The 19615-nt window shown below is 56.2% G+C and overlaps 1 protein-coding gene across 2 annotated transcripts in view; it reads left to right on the forward strand.

The window, feature by feature from the left end:
• PAX7 (paired box 7) overlaps window positions 1-18608 on the forward strand; it is a 94247-nt gene extending 75639 nt beyond the window's left edge. For both annotated transcript variants that reach the window (XM_027570309.1, XM_027570312.1), the window contains exons 8-9: window positions 11251-11497; window positions 18493-18608. In XM_027570309.1, coding sequence (XP_027426110.1) covers window positions 11251-11497; window positions 18493-18608 — 363 coding nt within the window. The remainder of the gene's footprint in view (window positions 1-11250; window positions 11498-18492) is intronic.
• The last annotated feature ends 1007 nt before the right edge of the window (window positions 18609-19615 follow it).

The following is a 19615-nucleotide window of genomic DNA, read 5'->3' on the forward strand; positions in this document are numbered from 1 at the left end:
TCTTTGCCATTGCGCCGCCATAGTTGTTGGTCCTAATAAGGTAATAAAGTAGCATCGTGTCAGGTTGACTCACCAGGAAGTCACGCCACGTTCAGCTGGTGACGTCGCATGGCGCGTGACGTTGCTCAGCGGCATGGGTGTCGGGCCCGGCCGGGGAGTTGGAGATGACGGGGCCGTGTGGGGTCTGGATGACTGAGAGCCTGATAGGATCACAGAAGCAGAGGGTGCAGAAGCAGGACCTGGGCCAGGGCAGCAGTGTGGAGGTCAAGGCCAGGAGGCGGCCTGCAGGGTGCCCGGATAGGGGCGATAGGGGTTGGGACAGAGATGTGGATTTCAGAGGTGAGTGTCTCTAAAAGACCCCCAGGTGGAATAATACGCTTGCGGAGAGAGGCGAGGAAGAGACTGGGAGGATGCATGTTCCAGCCGCTCTCCCACAGCTGGATGGGAACGGGAGGGGGTGGGGATCCAGATGTTTTCTTTTTCCCTCCCATTTTCAGTCCGAGCGGCCAGGAGCCCGAGCGCTCTGTGTTCTGTGCTGCAGCAAGACTCTGGCTGTGGGCGAGGGGGCGCGCAGAGACTCTAAGAAGGAAAGAAAAGGCTGAAGCAGAGCATCCGTGTCCCCAGCTGGTCCTTAGCAGCGTCTGTCCTCCCCAAGCTGCCTCCAGCTGAGTGTGATTTTGCTATTTATTTACATGTAATTATTGCTATGAGGTGCAGATATTAACGCTGTCAAGAGCAATTTGCTCTGACATTTTTCACTCGCTCAGTGCCCCCGCCACTCTCGATGGAGCCCAGGGCTCTCCCTGCTCGGGCCGCTGAGCGCTCGGTGGCCCGGCCGGGAACCACCCAGCCGGCAAGGAGGAGCGTCAGCGAGCTCACCGGGCTCCTCTGCAAACTCATTAAGCTTTGAAATTGAATTTGGTCCAGGAGAGGGCTGGCTGGGCCCTGCTCCACCCGGCCAAGGCTGGCTCCAGGCCTCCCTGCCCCGCCTTCCTCGGAGAACACTGGGCAGGGGCTGGCGGCTGAGGTTGGCAGAGGGTGGCTGGTGAAGACAGTGGAGGGTCGTTGTCAGAGAGGAGGGTGTGCACACAGCCCCGAGACAGCCATGGCGCAAGGGGAAGGGACATGGCAGCGGGAACCCTCTCAGTTCTGTTCCCTCCCTGGTCATCCTCCAGGAAAACCAGGCAGCTCTGACTCTAGAGGACATCACTGTGATTGATAGCTGTAGGCACCTAACAAAGAGGCTTTCCTATGGAGTCCGCCAAGCATCTTAGCCAGCCTGCAGGGGATGGCACCGTGGGGGTAGGAAGGGGGCTGGGCCGGCCCTGCAGTGGGTCCCTTAGGTAGATGCTAGAGGGAGAATCATCTTCAGAATTATACCTCCTGAGCTCAGATCCCAGCCCCATCACTTATTCATTGTGTAGCCTGGGGCTTCCCCGAGCCTCAGTTTCCTGACCTGTAACACGGAACAGCCAATACCCATATTTCCTGGAACCTAAGACAGTCTGATGCTGGCCCATCCTTGATCTTCTCGGAAGGTGTCGAGAGGAGCTTCACACCCAGCCCCGTTGTCACTGCTGCCTAACACCGATGCTACCTGGCTGCTAGGACAGCCCCAGCAAGGCGTTCCGGGTGGTAAAATGCATTCCAATTTCAGCAAAATGAAAACACCCATCCTCCTGACTGCAGGTGTAAGGGGTGAATCGCAGTGCTGCCTGCCCATAGTAGGTGCTTGGCACACAGTAGGTGCTTAATAATGGAAGCTGACGATCAGTTTTCCTTCTGAGCCTCTCCATACCCAGGGGCAGGGGGGCGGGGAGGGCATTCGTTCATTCTGCTCAAGGGACTTGGCTCCTGGGAGAGGGGGAGCGGGCCCTGAGCTATCATGGCTGGGAGTCCTTAACGCATTGTGATATGTGCCAGCTTGTTTGCCCAGGTACTAACGAGGCCTCCCTGTCACCACTCACTCCCTGCCACGGCCAATCTGCGTCCTCGTCTCTGGCAATTACCAAGGGGGAGCACCCCCCACGCCAGGGGGGCGAGAGCCTGGGCCTTCCCCACCTCCTCCTTTCCCAACCTGTGCCCGGAGTCCAGGAGGCGCCCCCCACGGCCCCCGTCTCAGCCCTCCCACCCCCCCTCCCCTCAGCTCAGCCAATTAGGCCCCTGACACCTGGAGCCACTGACAAACTGTTTCTGTCACTTGCTCTCTGTCTTTCATTAGGGCCGCGGAGGAGGGGGAGCAGGAGGGGAGGGGGAGGAGATGGAATCTTTCATGCTTAGTAAGGCCAGATACATTAATTACAAAACGGCCATTTGCCGCGTGAAAGTGTGCTAATTAAATTTATGCAATCATTATCTTTAAATAGTCATATCTTTCCCAGCGATCGGCCCCTTCCTTCTGCAGCCCCGCCACTGCCGCCGCCGCCGCTCACAGCAGTCGCTCTACTCCCCCTCCACCATTATCGTGCCATCAGAGATGGTCCCCAAATCCCACCATACCCCACTAGCTCCAGCCCCTGCCAGGAGCCAGGAGTCCTTGGACTCATCCTGGCATGGACACCTGACCCAGGCACCACCCAGGGAGTGGACGCCAAAGCCAGCCCCCCTCCAGTGCTTCCAGATATTTCTAGATTTTGGAGATTGACATCTCATAGAGCAAACATTGGAAATGTGTGTGTGTGTGTGTGTGTGTGTGAGAGAGAGAGAGAGAGAGAGAGAGAGAGAGAGAAAGTCTTTAACTTCTTAGACAATGAGTGGGAGTCATTCTGTCCATCCCCCCTCCTTCTAGTCTTTAGCTAAGCCTCAAGGACCCCCAGGGTGGGGAGGAGGCTCTGAAATCCATGGAGTTGAGGGACCATGTGAATGTGCCACAAGACCCCTCCATTTTTTCTTTTCATTCATGCAAGTCTATGCCAGGCCCTGCGCTGGGGATGACAGATAAATTCATTCATTCGTTCATTCACTCACTCAACCAGTATCAGTTGGACACCTGCTATGTGCCAGGCACTGGGAATAGGATAGACCTCCTGGGTCAGGGTCAGGATCAGGGTCAATGGGTAGGGCCACAGTAAGGCTGATAGCATCCTCTGGGTGAGGCCCAAGCCCAAGACTTCCCACTGTTTTCCAGCTTAGCCTTCCTGCATCTTCCTCCACACTCTGGGAGTTCTTAACAGAGCCTAGGCTGAAGCCTTTCTCTGCAGAGATTCCCCTCCCTGCCTCCCTCTGCAATCAAACAGAGCCTGCCTGTCTCCTGAGTCTTTTCGGGTCAGCTATGTTGGACTCTTACATGGAAGGGAGAGTTAACCCAAAGGAGTTTGGGGCTAGGGAGCAATATTCCCACATGTGATACTCCCACGTGCACCCACACCGTATACACACGCACACACGCACATGCACACACACACGGACTTAAGAATGAGAGCTGTCTATGGTAAACGAAGACCACCGTCAGGTGCAGAACAAGAGTATTGGACTAGAAGTCAGAGGTCGAGGGTTCTTGCCCCACTGAGACCACTCATTCCCTAGGTGACTCTGGGTGAGCCCCTAAGCCTGTCCCTCATCTGGAAAGGTTTGAGGCTTGAAGGGAAATGCCTTGGAAACTGTAAGGTGCTGTGCTGGGCAAGAGAATGGCAGTAGCCAGGCTTAGAAAAGCATTCACGGAAGGCTGGTGGTGACGCAGGAGAGGGGCTGGGGTCTGGGGGTGGGTGGACGGGGGCAGGCAAGCTTGCTGGCCAGGCGGGGCACCAGCTCTCCTGGTTGAGGTGTGGACGGTGGAGGGAGGGTGAGGGCCATAAGCAGAGAGATGGAAGGCGAAGGGGGGCGGGGACGGGGAGACCTGCAGGAAATCTTGTTTGGAAGCTCAAAGTCAGCACCCGAAGCCCATTACCGCTGTCCACAGGGGGCAGGGAGAGGGGAGGGGGCCCGATCCTCTTAGCAAGCCGGGAGCAGGAGAGAGGGGGAATGGGGCGGGTGCTTGGCTGCCTGGGTGGGTGATTTCTCGCTTGCACTAATCCCAGTGTGGAGCTGGGGACAGGCGGTGGGATGGGCTGGAGGTGTGTTTGTGTGATGTGTGTCTGGGTGTCCGTTGGGGGCTGGAGCAGGGTGAACGGTGGCTCGTCGGCTTGCATCAGTGAGCTGACGATTGTGGAGTTGTGAGGTTGAGGTGTGTGTGAATGTGTGTGCATGTTTGCCTGAGTGTGGGTCTGTGAGGCATGTGATGGGCTTTGGCCTAGCTGTGTGCATACACGCACTTTTTCGTGTGTTCGTGCTGGCGTGTCTGCATAATGCTGTGTGCAACCGGTGTGAGTGTCAGTGTGTTTTGTGTGCGCGCCCGTGTCTTCATCCGTGTGGATGAGGACTTGCGGTCGTTATTATGCGTGTGTAGCAAGAATAACAATGATTTGATTTGAAAGCAGTGTTTCACAAACTTGGCTGCACATTAGAATCACCTGGGGCAGCAGGCTGGGAACGCTCCTGATGCCCAGACCCTCGGACCAACTACTCAGCATCTACAGGGTGTGAGAGCCTGACATCTGCATTTGATTTATTTTTTAGATTTTATTTATCTATTTGAGAGAGAGAGAGAGAGCATGAGCTGGGAGAGGGGCAGAGGGAGAGGGAGAAGCAGACTCCCTGCTGAGCAGGGAGCCCGACTCTCAGGGCTTGATCCCAGGAGCCCGGGATCACGACCTGAGCCGAAGGCAGACGCTTAACCAACTGAGCCACCCAGGCGTCCCCCGGCGTCGTCATTTTAAAAGACTTCCCCGGTTGATTCCAGTGGGCAGCCAAGGTGGAGGGGCAGTAACCGAGCAGACAGAGCCCAATGGGGCAGACACGACACCCCAGCCCTCAGCCTGCCCCCGTGAACTCGATCTGCACACAAGGAGGGACCCCAGGCCCTTGGGGACCAGGGCACGTGGTGAGCTAGGCTGCCCCCCAAACCTGCCCCCTCCCTCAGTTCTTGTGGAAGTCAGGAGAACAAGCTAGTGAGCTGGGGGCCCAGGGCTGGAGGCGGAGATGAAGGTGCTCAGTGAGCCACACCAGCAGGTCCTTCTGGAGCCCACCCCCAGGCGGAGGGCCCGAGGGAGTGGCAGTAAGCCCGGCGTGGTGTGCCATTAGTTTGTGGTGACTCTCCTGGAGTGGAAGTCACTGCCCCCTTTGGGCCTCAGTTTCTGCTGGAGACTTCGCAGATTGGCCATCAGGGCCCCGTGCCCTTCTGTGTGCGGGCAGGGCCTCTCCACTCAGAAAGCTCCCACTGCGCACCAGGCCCCTGGGGAAGAAGAGATGAGAAAGACACAGTCAGGACCAGGAGGAGTTCCTGGAGTCCGCCTTCCAGCAATGATTTCAAGCTCAGGCCAGGTGCCTCCTCATCCAGGTGAAAGTGGAGGGGGAGAGTGGGCCTGTGCTGAGAACAGACCGCGTGCCCGGCACTGCCTTAAGCGTGCAAGGTGCATTTACTCAGTTATTTCTTAAAACGCCCCTACAGGTAGCTACAATTCTTGCCGTGCCCGTTATACAGATGAGAAAGCTGAGGCACAGGTTAAAGAAATTGTGGAGAGTCACAGCTCACCCGCGGCTGAGCCCGGATGCTAGTGCTGATACTCTGGCCCACGGCGCCACAGGGAAGCCCCTGAGAGCACGGAACGGCTGAGTCCCTCTGGGGCCTCGGGATCCCCTCCGGCTGTGGAGGTGGGGCTCCCTGACCTGCCCATGGGTCCAGATGGCCCTTGGCCTCCTTCCAGCCCTGGTCCCATCTCTGGGTCCCACTGTCCCGAACTCTCCAGGCGTGATCCCTGCCCCGCCTTGTCTCCTCTCTGTTCCCCTGCGGCTCCCAAACACCCACCCCGCACCGTGCCACGGAGCCCCAGTGATGGCGATCCCCTTCTAATTGCAGCCTCACTCCCGAAGCGCGCTCGGTTATCACAGAGGGTGCAGATCCCACCGCTCAGCCTCCTCGGTCCCAGGCCCTGGGGCCAGCTCAGGAGCGGAGGGAATTAATTACATTTTTCCCATCCCCTTCTTTTAAAGGAGGGGAGCTCGCCACCACATCTCGGGGAGGGGGTGGCGAGCGGAGGATGTGGAAGGAGGGCTGGCACGGGGCTCCCGCAGCCCCCACCCCCCAAACCTGCAAGCCTCTCCCCAGCGGCGGAAGGGGGATGAGGCCGCCCCTTATTGATTTAGTCTGGTGGAGGCTGGGACTGATTTAGAGCAGAGGGAGAGGAAGGGACTGGGGGCGGGCGGGGGCCGCGGCGGGTGGGGGCCGAGGAAGGGATGGCTGTCACTCAGCCTGATGGACAGCCCGGAGATTTGCCTTCAGATAAAACCTTACAGATGTGGAGGTCGGTATTGATTTTGAGTTAGTAACGGTAACGTACCAAGAAGTAATACATTAGCGAAAGCAAGGTCACCAGGAAAAAAGTAAAACCCACCGGGGGAGAGGCCTTAGCATTCTTGAGGGGGGTGAATTACCGCATCAGACTGGGACTTCCTCAAGTTCAAAAGTTTGCAGGCCCCAGACTTCGGCTGAGCCCCTAACCCTGGGCAAAGCTTCCTGCTTCTGCGGGCAAAGAGGGGCTCCCAGGGGCCCAGGGGCCAACCGGCAGCCGCGGAGGGCCACTTAGGTCCACAGCACTCCCCACCACAGAGTTGTCAAGGGCCTCTCTCCCCACAGTCTCTGGCACAGCCTGGTGAGAAGCAGCCCAGCTCCCGGTCAGGGAGACGCAGGTTCAAATCCCAACCCTGCCGCTTCCAGGCTGTGTGATCTCGGGTGTGCCTTTCCTCTTCTCTGAGCCTCAGTTTCCCCGTCTGCATAATCTAGGTAACAATAGCCTGTTTGCTCAAGGAGTCAATGCTCCCACGTCTCTTCAATTGGGTCCTGTCCCATTTGCTTGGAAACTGCTATGCCTGGAGACAGGGGGTTGGATGAAATGGCAGCCCTTTTGATCCACAGGCCACCAGGGACTCTGAGAGAGAGTAAGCAGCCTCCTCGCATCCCCATTCACACCTATCCCAGATGTGGATTTGATTTGATGTTCCAGGGCAAATCCCATTGAACAAATCCCATTACAGGAAAATCTCCCCAGGCCTGAGCTGATTCTGAGAACTCCTGAGCCAGTGGGCACCACACAAGCCCCTTCTGAAAAACTCTAGGAAGCCTTGCAGCTCTCAGGATTTTCACTCTCCACATTGACCTTCTTGCTATTTCTAAAACCTGCTGGGTGTGTTCCCACCCCAGGGCCTTTGCACTTGCTGACTCCTCTGCCCGCAAAGCTCTTCTGCTACATCCTCCCATAGCTGGCTTTTTTGGGTCTTGCTGGATATCACCTCTTGGGGAGCTCTTGCCTGACTACTGCGCTTGTCCCCTTCGTTTATCCTCTATAAACACTTCCCGGTATCAGAAACTATATTATGTATTTGTTGGTTTATTGTCAGCCTCCTTCATGAGAAGCTGGCTCCAGGAGGGCACGGAGGGCTGGTGCTCACTGCTGCGTCCTCCATGCTCAGCTCAGTGTCTGGCACATAATAGGTGCTCACTTAAGATCTGTTAAGTGATATCCATGAATTCAGCTGGGTTTTTCTGGGCTCATAGTATGTAGCAGGCACAATTTCGGTGCAGGGGCAGCGAGGGTAGGTGAGACCCAGTCCTGTCCTGCCCTCAAAGAGCTCATGGGCCAGCCCTCTCTGCAGCCTGGCACTGGTAGCACTCTATGAAATGTTTGTTGAATGAATAAATGAACGAATGTCAGATGTCTTTGGGAAACACCATATCATGCGGTCTAGCTGGGACACAAAGTGTAAGACAGGAAGAAGGGGAGGGGTTGGCACAGGTAGGTAGCGGTCTGATCACTAGAAGATTTTGTCCTGTTTATCGGGGAGGTAATGAGGAGCCACTGATAATTCTTTTTTTTTTTTAAGATTTTATTTATTTATTTGAGAGCGAGAATGAGAGCCAGAGAGGAGAGAGCAGAAGCTGGGGGAGCAACAGGGAGAGAGAGAAGGACCTTGGGATCATGACCGGAGCCAAAGGCAGATGCTTAATGACTGAGCCACCAAGTGCCCCGCCACTGATAATTCTTGAGTGCTGTGGTCAGATTTGTGGCAGTTCTCTGTCCTGCAGGATGAGTACTGTCTGTACATAGCTCCCAGCCCATCCCAAAACATGCTCCTCCTCTCCCGAACCCCTCCCCTCCCATTCCATTGTCTCTTCTGAGCTTGGCGTCTTGGCCGTGTGCAGGAGGGAAGGATTAAACTGGGGTCTCACCGGAGCTGACAGACCCTCCCAAGAGTCTCCCCGTGCCCATAATTATCCTCCTGAAAGAAGGGACATGGGGCCTGTGTGTTTTCCCTAAGCCTCTGAGTCTATTCTTGGAGTCCAGGCCTCCTTCGAGGGGAGAAGAGGATTAATGTTTATATGGTGCGGGGGGGTGGGATTGGCGGTGATTTTTTTTAAAAAGATTTTATTTATTTATTTGACAGAGAGAGACACAGCGAGAGAGGGAACACAAGCAGGGGAAGTGGGAGAGGGAGAAGCAGGCTTCCCGTGGGGCAGGGAGCCCGATGCAGGGCTCGATCCCAGGACCCTGGGACCATGACCTGAGCTGGAGGCAGATGCTTAACGACTGAGCCACCCAGGCGCCCTGGTGATTTTCTTAATTTAGATGGAAAGTGGAGTCTAGATTGGGCACCTGACAGGCAACATGGAAGAGAATCAGGTCCCCTAACCCCCTGGCAAGTGCTAGATTCCTTAGTTCCCCCTAAGATCCCACCCAAACATACACCAAATTTCCTAGGCCCTGGGGAACCCATCTCCACAGTCAGAAAGCAACAAACACTGCCCAACGGTGTCAGGCATCCTCACACAACACCCCCTTCATGGGGCCCCTCTTGCCACCACCCCTGTACCCCTACATGGACCCTCCCATGTAGGAGATTCCACAGGTCAGGCCACTGCCCAGAGTAGCCGGACACCTGCCCAGACTCTCCCCTTCTCACACACCCATCCCCTCGGGTCTTTGCCTTGTGGACAGGGCTGATACACTGTCAAGTCCCACCTAAGCCCTACTAGCTGCAGTGGAGGCAAAGACCAGCCCCCCAGGCCCAGTGCCGTTGACTCTGGCTCTGGGGGGAGGGGGAGTGCAAGGACCCAGGAGGGTGACCCCAGAGTGAGGGGGTTCTGTTGGGAGCATCCAGGGGAGGGTCAGGGAGAGGTTGTGCTCATGCCCCAGCCACGAGGGGCCCCAACCTCAATCACCCCCAGCCAGTGGCTGCCCAGAGTACAGGCTGCTGCTGGCCCCTGGACTGAGGACCTCTGAAGGGCTCAGATGCCCAAACTCATCCTTGAGAGTCAGTCCTGACCCTATCAGGCGAGTGGGCTCAGGCCTCTGGACCCCGAGCTGCTCCCCACAGACTTGCGGTGACATCTGGAGAAGACACAGCCTTTTGAAGGCCTCTGTTCCTTCATCTGAGGAAGGGGCATCACGGCTCAGCCTCATGCACCTCTGTAGGGCTCTGGATTGGGCGAGCCATGTGAGTTCATGCCAAGATGAAGGAAAGGAAGGGGGAAGGGAAGAGGAGCCCTCGGGGAGCTGGGGCCCTGCTCCCGGGAGCGCTGGCCAGGCGTAAAGCCCTCTGTATGCAGACCCCACCTCATCCCCCCAGCCACCCTCTGAGTTAGGGACAGTCGTCATGTCTCTTCCTCAAGACTGTGGGCAGTCACAGGTGCTAAGGCACATCTGAAGCTGTAAGTGGAGAAGCCCAGGGGCTGTCCCTGGGCTGAGGATTCCACATCCATGCCCTCCACCCCTGCCCTGCCTCAGTGCCTATGGTAGGGACAAGTCACAGAGGAGAAGGTAGAAGTTTCCAGAAGGTATCCAGTCGGCAGCAAGATTGCTTCTAGCAGTGCCCCTAGTCTGCCTTCTCCCAAGAGGCAAGTGGGGAAATCAGCGAACACAGCCGTGTGCCCAGCACGGACCACAGCCTGCTTCTTCAGCTTGCTGCTGGGCAGGTTAGCAGCTCGGCTTCCCACCTGGCACCGAAGCCTCCCTCCCACAGGGGGTGTGGCATCACCAAGAGGTCACCAGGGTCCTGGGCCCTGCAGGTCGGCTGCACAACGGCCTGCCTCTCCATTGTCTCCCGGGACTGGCCGGGACGCCCGTGCTCCCACACGGAGAGACACCTGCTGCCTGCACCACCTTTCCCCACTCTCTGTCCTGGAGAGCTGGACAGCAGGTGTCACCTCCTCCAGAAGCCTGCCTGGACCACCAGACTGGCTGAGTTCCCTTCCCACAGCCCCCCTGAGCGGCCTCTGTCATGCCCCTCACCACTTCATATCTTGATGGTCTTCTCCTGGTTGCCTCCCCCTCCTGATGCAGACATCCCCCCTGCCGAGGGCAGGGACCATGGTTCTTCCTCCTCTGAAGAGCCAGGGCCCTGCCTGAGGCCTGGGGCTGCAGTCCCCATCAATGCATGTTTGTTGAATGAATAAGTGAACACATCAGTGAACAAACGCCAGGTTCTTTAAGCTGAGTATCTAGAGATGAGCCTCACCCTGCCAGTCTGGGGTCACCAGCACTGGTGGTGAGTTCCTGTTTGCTGTCCCAGCCAAGCAGGGAAGGGGTGATGATCACAGACATCTGAGAGCTACCAGAGTCAAGGAGGGGTACCCGCGAGGCTCTTTGAAAGCGTTGGCCATGGATGTTGGCATTGTAGAAGCAGGATCTCAAAGTCAAGAGCAGAGCAGGCGTACCACAGGACCAGGGGTGAAGCCAGACTAGATCCAGAGTCCTGTTCTAACTCTGTGTTGGAAGATGGGGGCATCCGAGTCTGACAGGGGAGGCTCGGCTTCCTGTCCTGGAGGAGCCCCTGTCTGATGGGAGAGACATCATCAACTAGTTCGTTCGTTCATGCATTCATTCATTCATCAGACACACCAGATGTCCCTTAGAACCAGGCCTGGGGATATCGAAGAGGGGAATGAGGCCCTGCCCTGCCCCCTGGAGCTCTCTGCAAGGGGTGAGTCCATGGGTCAGGACCTAACCAGGAGAAACCACTAGCCGTCTTACCCATAAGGGCAAGCAAACCAGGTAAACTGAGGCTCTTGGGGCTGTGCAGGGATCTCAAGGGAGCAACCCCAGCCAAGGCCTGTTTGGGGCCAGCCTGGCACCGTCCCCCCACACACCGTGTCTGTGGGGCCCGTCCTCCAAGCCCCCGACACCCGCTGCTCGGGCCGCACTGACCATCTCTCCCCCGCAGGTGATGAGCATTCTGAGCAACCCCAGCGCTGTACCGCCGCAGCCTCAGGCCGACTTCTCCATCTCCCCGCTGCACGGCGGGCTGGACTCGGCCACCTCCATCTCGGCCAGCTGCAGCCAGCGGGCCGACTCCATCAAGCCGGGAGACAGCCTGCCCACCTCCCAGTCCTACTGCCCGCCCACCTACAGCACCACCGGTTACAGCGTGGACCCCGTGGCTGGCTACCAGTACGGCCAATACAGCCAGAGTGAGTGCCTGGCGCCCCAGGCGTCCCCCTCCCCCTCCGTGCCCCACTCCGAGGACCGTCTGCTTATTTGTAGAGCGCTGCGAGGCGGTGTTGGGGTGGGGGTGCCCATTTCACAGATAAGAAAATCGAGGCCCAGCAAGAATGGACTGTTGTCCTAAGCTGATACTGAGCCCGGCCCCTGCACTCCCCCTACTGTGGCCTTAGAGCAGTGCTGTCCCAGAGAACCGTACCAGGAGCCAAGAATGGCGTTTAAAATGTCCTAGTAGCCACAGCTTAAAATGCAAGAAGAAACAAGTGGAATGATTTTCACTAATGTATTTTGTTTGACCCGGTATATCTGAAATGATGATCATTTTGACATGTCATCCATACAGAGTTATGAGTGAGCTATTTTGCATTTCTTTTTTCATGCGGTGTCTTTGAAATCCAGCCCGTTTTAATTCAGACACTAAGTTTTCATTGGAACTACTCGATCTGTATTTAAATTTCATAAAATTACAACTGAGAAGTGGATTTACACACCCAAGTTGTTCCAAATATACTGTAAAGTTTCCCAACCACTAAGCTAAGTCGAATTTCAGTTTTCACATTTAAATTAGATAAAATTAAATTAAAATGTAAAATCCGGTTTCTCGGCAGCGTGGCCACGTTTCAGGGGCTCAGTGGCCACGTGTGGCTGGTGGCCGCCATGTTGGATGGTGTGGTGCTAGAGACCCTGCCCCCTTCTGCCCCCTGGGTGTGGGCGACAGCTGGATTTTCATCTCTGTCCTGTATCCCAGCCCCAACCGTCCTCAGCCCTGTTTGCTCCAAACTTTGAGCTGGTCTCTTGGGCCCTCCCCAGCCCCCATCCCCCTGGCACCTTGCTTAGATGCAGGGGTGGGGTGGAGGGGGGAAGCTGACCCTCGGACCAGAGGCTGCAAAAGGCAGGCCCGGCCACAGCCTCCGGCTGCCAGATGGGGCAGCGTCAGGGCAGGCCATGAGGCACCGAGAGCCGAGGTCACCGGGCTCCCCTCCTGCCCCCCTCCTGGCAAAGGCCTCACCTGCTGGTGTCAAACTAATCAGAAGGGCGTGCGGGGCGAGGCTGAGGTCCCAGCCCGAGGGCGTCCTCTGCCCCCCCCCCCCCCCGCCCAGCCCAGCCTCACTGACCTCTGCTTCCTGCCCCCACACCAGCCGCTCCTGCTCGCTCGGCCTTGGCCTCCACAGCTAAATGAGGGCCAGCTGTGCCACCCTCCACCTCTGAGCTGTGTTCACGGCCCCCGCCCCATGGATGTGTGTGTTTGGTGTGTGTGTGTGTGTGTGCGTGCGTGTGTGAGAACACGTGTGTCATGGATACGTATGATTCGTGTGTCTGTGTATATTGTGTCGTTCAGCACACGTGTTTGCGTGTGCATCCTTGTGTGTAGGTGTGTGTTTGTATGTGTGAATGTGAGTGGTACACGTATGTGTACACCTGGCTATTCACATAGCTGAGTTTAAATGAGCCTGTTGCGGCCATGTGATACGCACGTGAGTCTGTATGTGAACACACAAGTGCTCACGTTTGGTCCCGTGAGTATATGAGTCTGTCACACATACACATGTGTGTTTCAGTGTACATTCAGGTGTGTACATGTGGCTGGCTGTCTCCGTGTGTGCCTGCATGTGTGACACGTGATTGGCAGATGTCACTCTGTGGGCATGTGTAACAAACGTATGCGTGTGTGCAGATGTGTGTAAGAGTGTGAGGATATGCGTGGCTCTATGTCTGTATACATGTGCATTCCGGCGTGCACAAAAGTTTGTATGTGTCTGTGGGTGCATAGATGTTCTGTACGGGCATGCACACTACACATGCGGTGCGTAAATCTGGGTGCGTGGGAGCTACGGTGCGCACATAGGCGAGGCTGCATGTACCTGTGTTTAGCTGTGCATCGGGCCGTGGACACATGGTGTTGCCTGTGCGTGTAACTGCGTGGAGTTGCCACGGGAGGAGCAAGTGTGTGAGGGGGTAGAGCACGTGTGTGCAGGTAGGGTTGAGAGCTGGGCTCGCACATGTGCACGTGAGTGTTTCCAGAGGGGCCCAGGGCAATCCCCGGCCCCAGCCCCCGTTACCGGGCAGAGCGAGCGGGACACACATGCTCTTGATAAAGAGTTGAGAGCAGCTCCGCGGAGGCAGCAGCCCCGGCCTGGGGCGGGCGTTAGTCATACCCGGAGCCCCCGCGCCCTGCTCCAGGGGTGCCTGCCCAAGTCGGAAATAAAATTAACCCCAAAGTCAGCATGGGGGCTGCAAGGGAGGGGGGATCAAAAGGGAAAGGGCCCAGGAGGCGAGAAAGGAGTGTTTGTTCCTCCTTCGCTAGGGGAGAAGCTCTTCAGAGCCATTTCCCCTCCCCCTCCCTCCCTCCTTTCCGTTCCCCCTACTCTCCCCCTCTAGCTCCAGCCCTGTTCCCCTGGCTCCTCCAGGGGTGGCTCAGAGCTCCTCCTGAGCCATATTCTCCAGCCCTATCCAGAGGGAATCCCGGGGCAGACCCTACCCCACCCCCACAAAGGCTCCAGGCTTCAGCTGGGAGGGGCCCAAGGGAGAGCTGGCCCCACTACCACTGATTCTGCCGCCAGGTCACCCTGCCTCTGAGACTCAGTTTTGCCATCTGGGAAATGGGAGTCCAGGGATTAGACACCCAGAGTTTTTCCACTGTGCCGTCTTCCTCACCTTTGACATTCCAGGACAGTCAGGGACAGGGACACGTCATGTTGCCGCTGACCACCTGCCCCATGTTCATGGGACACTGAAGACACCTATGACTGAGCTCCCAGTCCATGTGCAAGAGTGCACATCCCAGACAGCCCCTGTGCGTGCCTAGGTGCACCCATCACCTGCTCCCTTCTGTCCCGTGCATGAGTCTAGCCCAGGCGTGTGGCAAATTGCATGTTCCTCATTTGATGCCATCCTCAAAACCCCACCCAAAGTAGATTTTATTTTTCCTCAGCTTACAGATGCAAGAGCTAAGGCTCTAGAGACTTTCCCAAGGCCACAATAGGTGAATGGTGGACCCTGGGTCCCCTAACTTCCAACCTGGTTCTCTTTTGGCCAGACCACAAACTCGTGTAAGACACTCAGTAACAATACACACCTTGGCCCACCTTTGTGTGGATTCCCGTCCGTGACTTCACAGGCACCTACGTGTGAAGAGCTGGACACACACCAGTTTATTTCTGAGGGTTCACTAGTGTGTGTCTGTACACATGGCTTCGAGGTTTATTCAGCATCTACTGTGTGTCTGGCACTCATGGCAGCCCTGTGTGGTGTATGTGGTTATTCCTCCTGGACAGACGAGGAAGTGGATCCCAGAAAGGCTATTTGCCCGAGAGCCCGTATCCATGTGAACACAGCCATGCCTACAGCCCTCAGAGAGGCTCCCTTGTGGGCGGGCGTGGAGTGTGCCCGTGGCCAGGAGTGTGCCCGTGGCCAGACTCCCTAGCAGGAGAGTCCACTCCTCTTCCCGGGCCCCTTGTCTTCCCAGGGACACCTCCACACCTTCTCTTCTGTTCCTGGTCATCATCTGTCCATCTGTCTGTCTTCCTGTCCCTGAAGGGGGTGGGGGCAGGGGGCAGGGATGGGGCACATGGCAGATTAATATGGCCCTGGTGTTCCCAGAGGCCAGGGCCGTACTAATGATGGGGCTGATAGAACGCAGAAGTGTGAAAAGAATTTTAATAGATCTGACAAGTCTAATAAGAATTTGTGTCTAGAAGGGTCCTCCTCTGGGGCCGCGGGCTGACGAGGCGCTGACGGCTGAGATTTGTTTACTGGTTGGCATCTCCTGCCAACTCCCGATTAATCTAATTTGAGACATTTAGAGCCCAGGCGCGGGCACAAGGCAGAGGAGAGGGGACACAGAGAGACAGAGGGACAGGGAGGGCCATTGACAGAGGCCGTAATGAGATATGTCACAGCCCTGCCCTCGCCGGCCCCTGGCTCGACCCCAGGGAGAGGCAGGCTCTGCGACACAAGGGGTGCCCTTGAAGTTGGCTGCTCATCAGTAAAGTTGGGCTTCTTGGTGTCTCCTTGCCCACCTTGACAGGGCGTGGGTCCTACTGTGTACTCAGCCCGCGCTGGCAGCCGGGAGAGGCTAAAAAGGACGACATGGAGTGACCACAGGCACAAGCAGCACAATCTTGCTGTGCCTCAGTTTCCACCTTTGTAAAATGGGAACAGCTGTACCATTGTTGAGATTGTTGGGATTGGTGAGAAGTGAAATGAGATTGTGTCCACCCAGCCCACAGGGAGCACACAATAGGCAGGGGATCAGGCTTTGTCGTTCTGATTGCTGTTTGGAGCCAGACCTTTCCAATCCACCCCCAGGGAGCACTGCAGAGGTGGGCACAGAGTTGGGCATGAGGTAGAATCAGGGGGAATAGGCAGAGCCTTCGGTGAGTCAGGAAAGGTCACCTGGCTTGGCCATGTGCCCTTGGACAAGTCACTTACATTTCCTGGAGGAGAAAAATGGGGCCAATGCAGGATTTGGAGTGTAGAGTGTCTCCTAGCCTCTGAAGTGCTGTGCACACACCAGGGGTTATTCTGTAGGAGGCTGTGGGTGAAGGGCATGGGGGTGGTTAGGAGTTGGCATCAAACCGCCTGGCCTTGAATCCTGGCTCCACAACCTGAGAGCCATGTGACCTTTCAAGTTACACAGTGTCTTAGGGCAGGGTCTCAGCTGCATCCCCTGTAAAATGGGGTCATGGAACTGAGATAGTGCATGGAAGGGCTTAGGCCAGGATCCCCCTCTCTTTCTACTGCTACTCTGCAGATTAGCTTCTTCGAGGTGAGGTCGAGGTCGAGGTCGCCCGGGACTCAGATAAGACCTGCTCCAAGTAGCAGAGATGAGATGCCTGAGCTGCAGGCTCCCCCTGAGGCCGGAGATCAGAGCTTCTCACGCTTCCACCCGGAGCGAGGGGCAGCCCCAAGGCAGGGCAAGGCTGGCCACCGCCACCTCTGTGCTACCAGCTGGGAGTCTGGAGGCTGGGTGACCTCAGGGACAGCACTCAGGGGTTCAGCTCCGGCCCTAGAGCCTGGGAAGCTGAGGAACATGGGGCCCAGCCAGGCACTCCTAAAGCCCCAGGACATTTGCATATCCTTTGCGAATCTAGGTGCAATTGCTGAGCCCTCTATGCCCAGCATCTTAAAGCGTATCATCTCATTTGATCCTCATAAGAGCCCTTGAGGAGGCTGGGATTTGTTCTACCCATTTTACAGACAAGGAAATGGGTCTCGAGAAGCAACGTGATTTGCCCAAAGCCGCATGAACAGGACATAGGTGGGACTCTTGAGTTGCTCCATTTGCTGTTCCTTTCCTTCCTGCCTCCATCAAAGGTCACATCTGCTCACTGAGTCCCAATCGTACGAGAGCCCAAGGCCATTGAGCTCACCGGGTACCAGGCGCAGTGCTGACTAACCTCTTCATCTGCATTTGCTCACCTCATCCCCATAATTCGTTGACCTAGGTGCTATCAGCATCCCCACTCTACAGACAAGGAAACTGAGGCTTGTATAAGTGAGCTGGTGTGGCCTAAATCACACAGTAAAAGTTGGCGCGTGCAGGATTTGAAACCCTAGGGAATAGGGCCTCAATTCCTGGTACTGGCCATCTCACCCCCCTGAGCCTTGCCCACTGGCTGTGCCCACACCTCCTGGCTCTACCCACAGGGTCCCTCGGTGGGCAGGTGACAGGGAGAGTATTGGTCCAGGCCTCGTGATTCCAAGGTAGCGTTCATTACATTTCTTCTCACCTCTGGATCTGAGAGGCCCCAGGGGTTGAATTGGCCACAGCCATGGATTCCAGCTTGGGAGGAGGCATCTCTGCCTCAAGAGGCCTTGGTCACATGCCAGCCAAATCACTTGGTCAGGGCTGACTTCCGCTGTAGCCTCAGGCAGGTGCAGTTCATACAATCAAGACAGAATACATGCACATGCAGACCTAGCAGTCACACCTGTACACACACACACATACACACACACGTGTACCTGGCTTAGGGGCAACTCACCTGTACGCACTTACCTGTGCATGCACAGGCATCCCCACGTTCTACTCACACAGGTATGCACAGCTCACCCGCATCTATCCACATGTACCTGTGTGAACATTGATCATATGTGAACATTCATGTTAGTGCCCATTACTACACAGAGATTTTTGTTTCCACTGTTCACGCATACACACAAGTACACACCCTCAGACTCTCATCTCCCTCCTCTGGATGGCCAGAACTTCAAGACTAAAGGTCTCAGCTCCCTGCATATCAAGGTCCTGGCTCCTCCTTCTGCATGGACCCCCTTGGCTCAACTGCAAAAGCTGCTTTGCTTTTGAGTAAGGGATATTGCTTTGCCTCATCCATGAGCTGGCTCAGGGTCCAGAGAAGGCAGAAGGACCTTGCCCTCATTACTACCTGGGTTCTGTGGGATGCACTGGACATTTCCCATAGCAGACATACATACAGGTGTGTTGGAACTAATTCTTCACTCAGCAATGTGGATATCCTCTGTACCTTCTTACAGAACCTACGAGAGAGCTGGGCAAATAATAAGTGTTAAGTAAATATTTGCTCAATGGTTAGAGAGGAGATAAGAGAAAGAGCTTCATGAAGAGATGGATGGATGGATGGATGGATGGATGGATGGATGGATGGATGGATGGAAGAACAAGCGGACAGGTGGACAGAAGGGTGAATGGATGAATCGATGAATGAATAAATGTATGTATGTATGGATGGAAAGATGGATGGATGGATGGATGGATGGATGGATGGATGGATGGATGGATGGTTGGATGGATGGTTGGATGGATGGAAGAACAAGCGGACAGGTGGACAGAAGGGTGAATGGATGAATCAATGAATGAATAAATGTATGTATGGATGGATGGAAAGATGGATGGATGGGTGGATGGATGGATGCAGAGCAGATGGAAGAATAGGTAAAAAGAACGTCAATTTTTAGGAGTTTCTCTTTTTTTTCCCTCCAGCTGCTGTTGATTACCTGGCCAAAAACGTGAGCCTCTCCACACAGCGTCGTATGAAGCTTGGGGAGCATTCTGCTGTGCTGGGACTCCTGCCTGTGGAAACTGGCCAGGCCTACTAGGGCCCCTGGGGCGACTTGCCCCAGACCAAGTCCCAGCCCAACCCTTACTGATCCCTGAGCCTCCCGGCCTCAGTCCTTTCATCGCCCTAGGGTCCCAGGAGGCCAGGGAAGGAGCCCATTCCCTTCTCATAGCCAACCCTCTGGAGATGTGCAGCCAGTCTACCATTCACCTATGTTTAGGACCCCAGAGTGACCCCCTTGGAGTCTGCCCCTCCACTCTCTCCCCGGGAGGGTTTTGGGTCAGTCAAACCCTCCCCCCAGTCAAACCCTGTCCTGGCCTCTGTGCTATCTCAGGCACAGAAATGGAAGCTCACCCTGAATAGAGCACCCTGGGCACCCAAAGGAGGATGGTGTCTGGAATGAGGTACTGGAGCCCTTTGGACCTGACTCCAGCGAGTACCCTGGCCAGAGGTGAGGGTGTACCTCCCAGGGTCACTCTCAGCTGGAAGTGCTGGGAGGCAGCCCTCTCAGGTGGATCTCTGGCTCAGGGCCAGAACCACAGCCCATTCCTCCTCTGGATGCTGGGACATCAGCAGAGAGGGGACCCTAGCCCTGGGGTTTTCCCAGGAGAATCACCCAGGAATTCTGAGGACTCCAGGACCCTCCCCCACACACCTCTGCTGGGTGTAGGAGAGGAATCTAGCCCAGGCCGGGGTACCAGAAAGGGCAGGAAGAGGCCTACCAGGGGGCAGGGCTCACCAGCAGTGGGCCGCCAGGGGTACAAGGACCCAACCCAGGCACCCAGAGGCAGCAGGCTCCTGGACCGAAGCCCAGATTCCAACCTTGCCCACCCTGTGTGGGGCCTGGGGAGCCCACGGGCCCTTCAGTTTTCTCATTCTCTGAATCGGATGGGAGGGGGAGGGGAGCAAGTCTTGTGTGAAGAGTCATAGGGCCGGCTCAGAAGGGGTCTTCATAGCTGGGGTCCCTCTGCTTGTGGGCACAGACTTTTGTCACCAAAAGACTTCAGCACTTGCCTTCGAGTCCACAACCCATGGAGCTGTGATTTC

This window comes from Zalophus californianus, chromosome 4, assembly GCF_009762305.2.
Source record: "Zalophus californianus isolate mZalCal1 chromosome 4, mZalCal1.pri.v2, whole genome shotgun sequence".
NCBI classification, from domain to species: Eukaryota; Metazoa; Chordata; class Mammalia; order Carnivora; family Otariidae; genus Zalophus; species Zalophus californianus.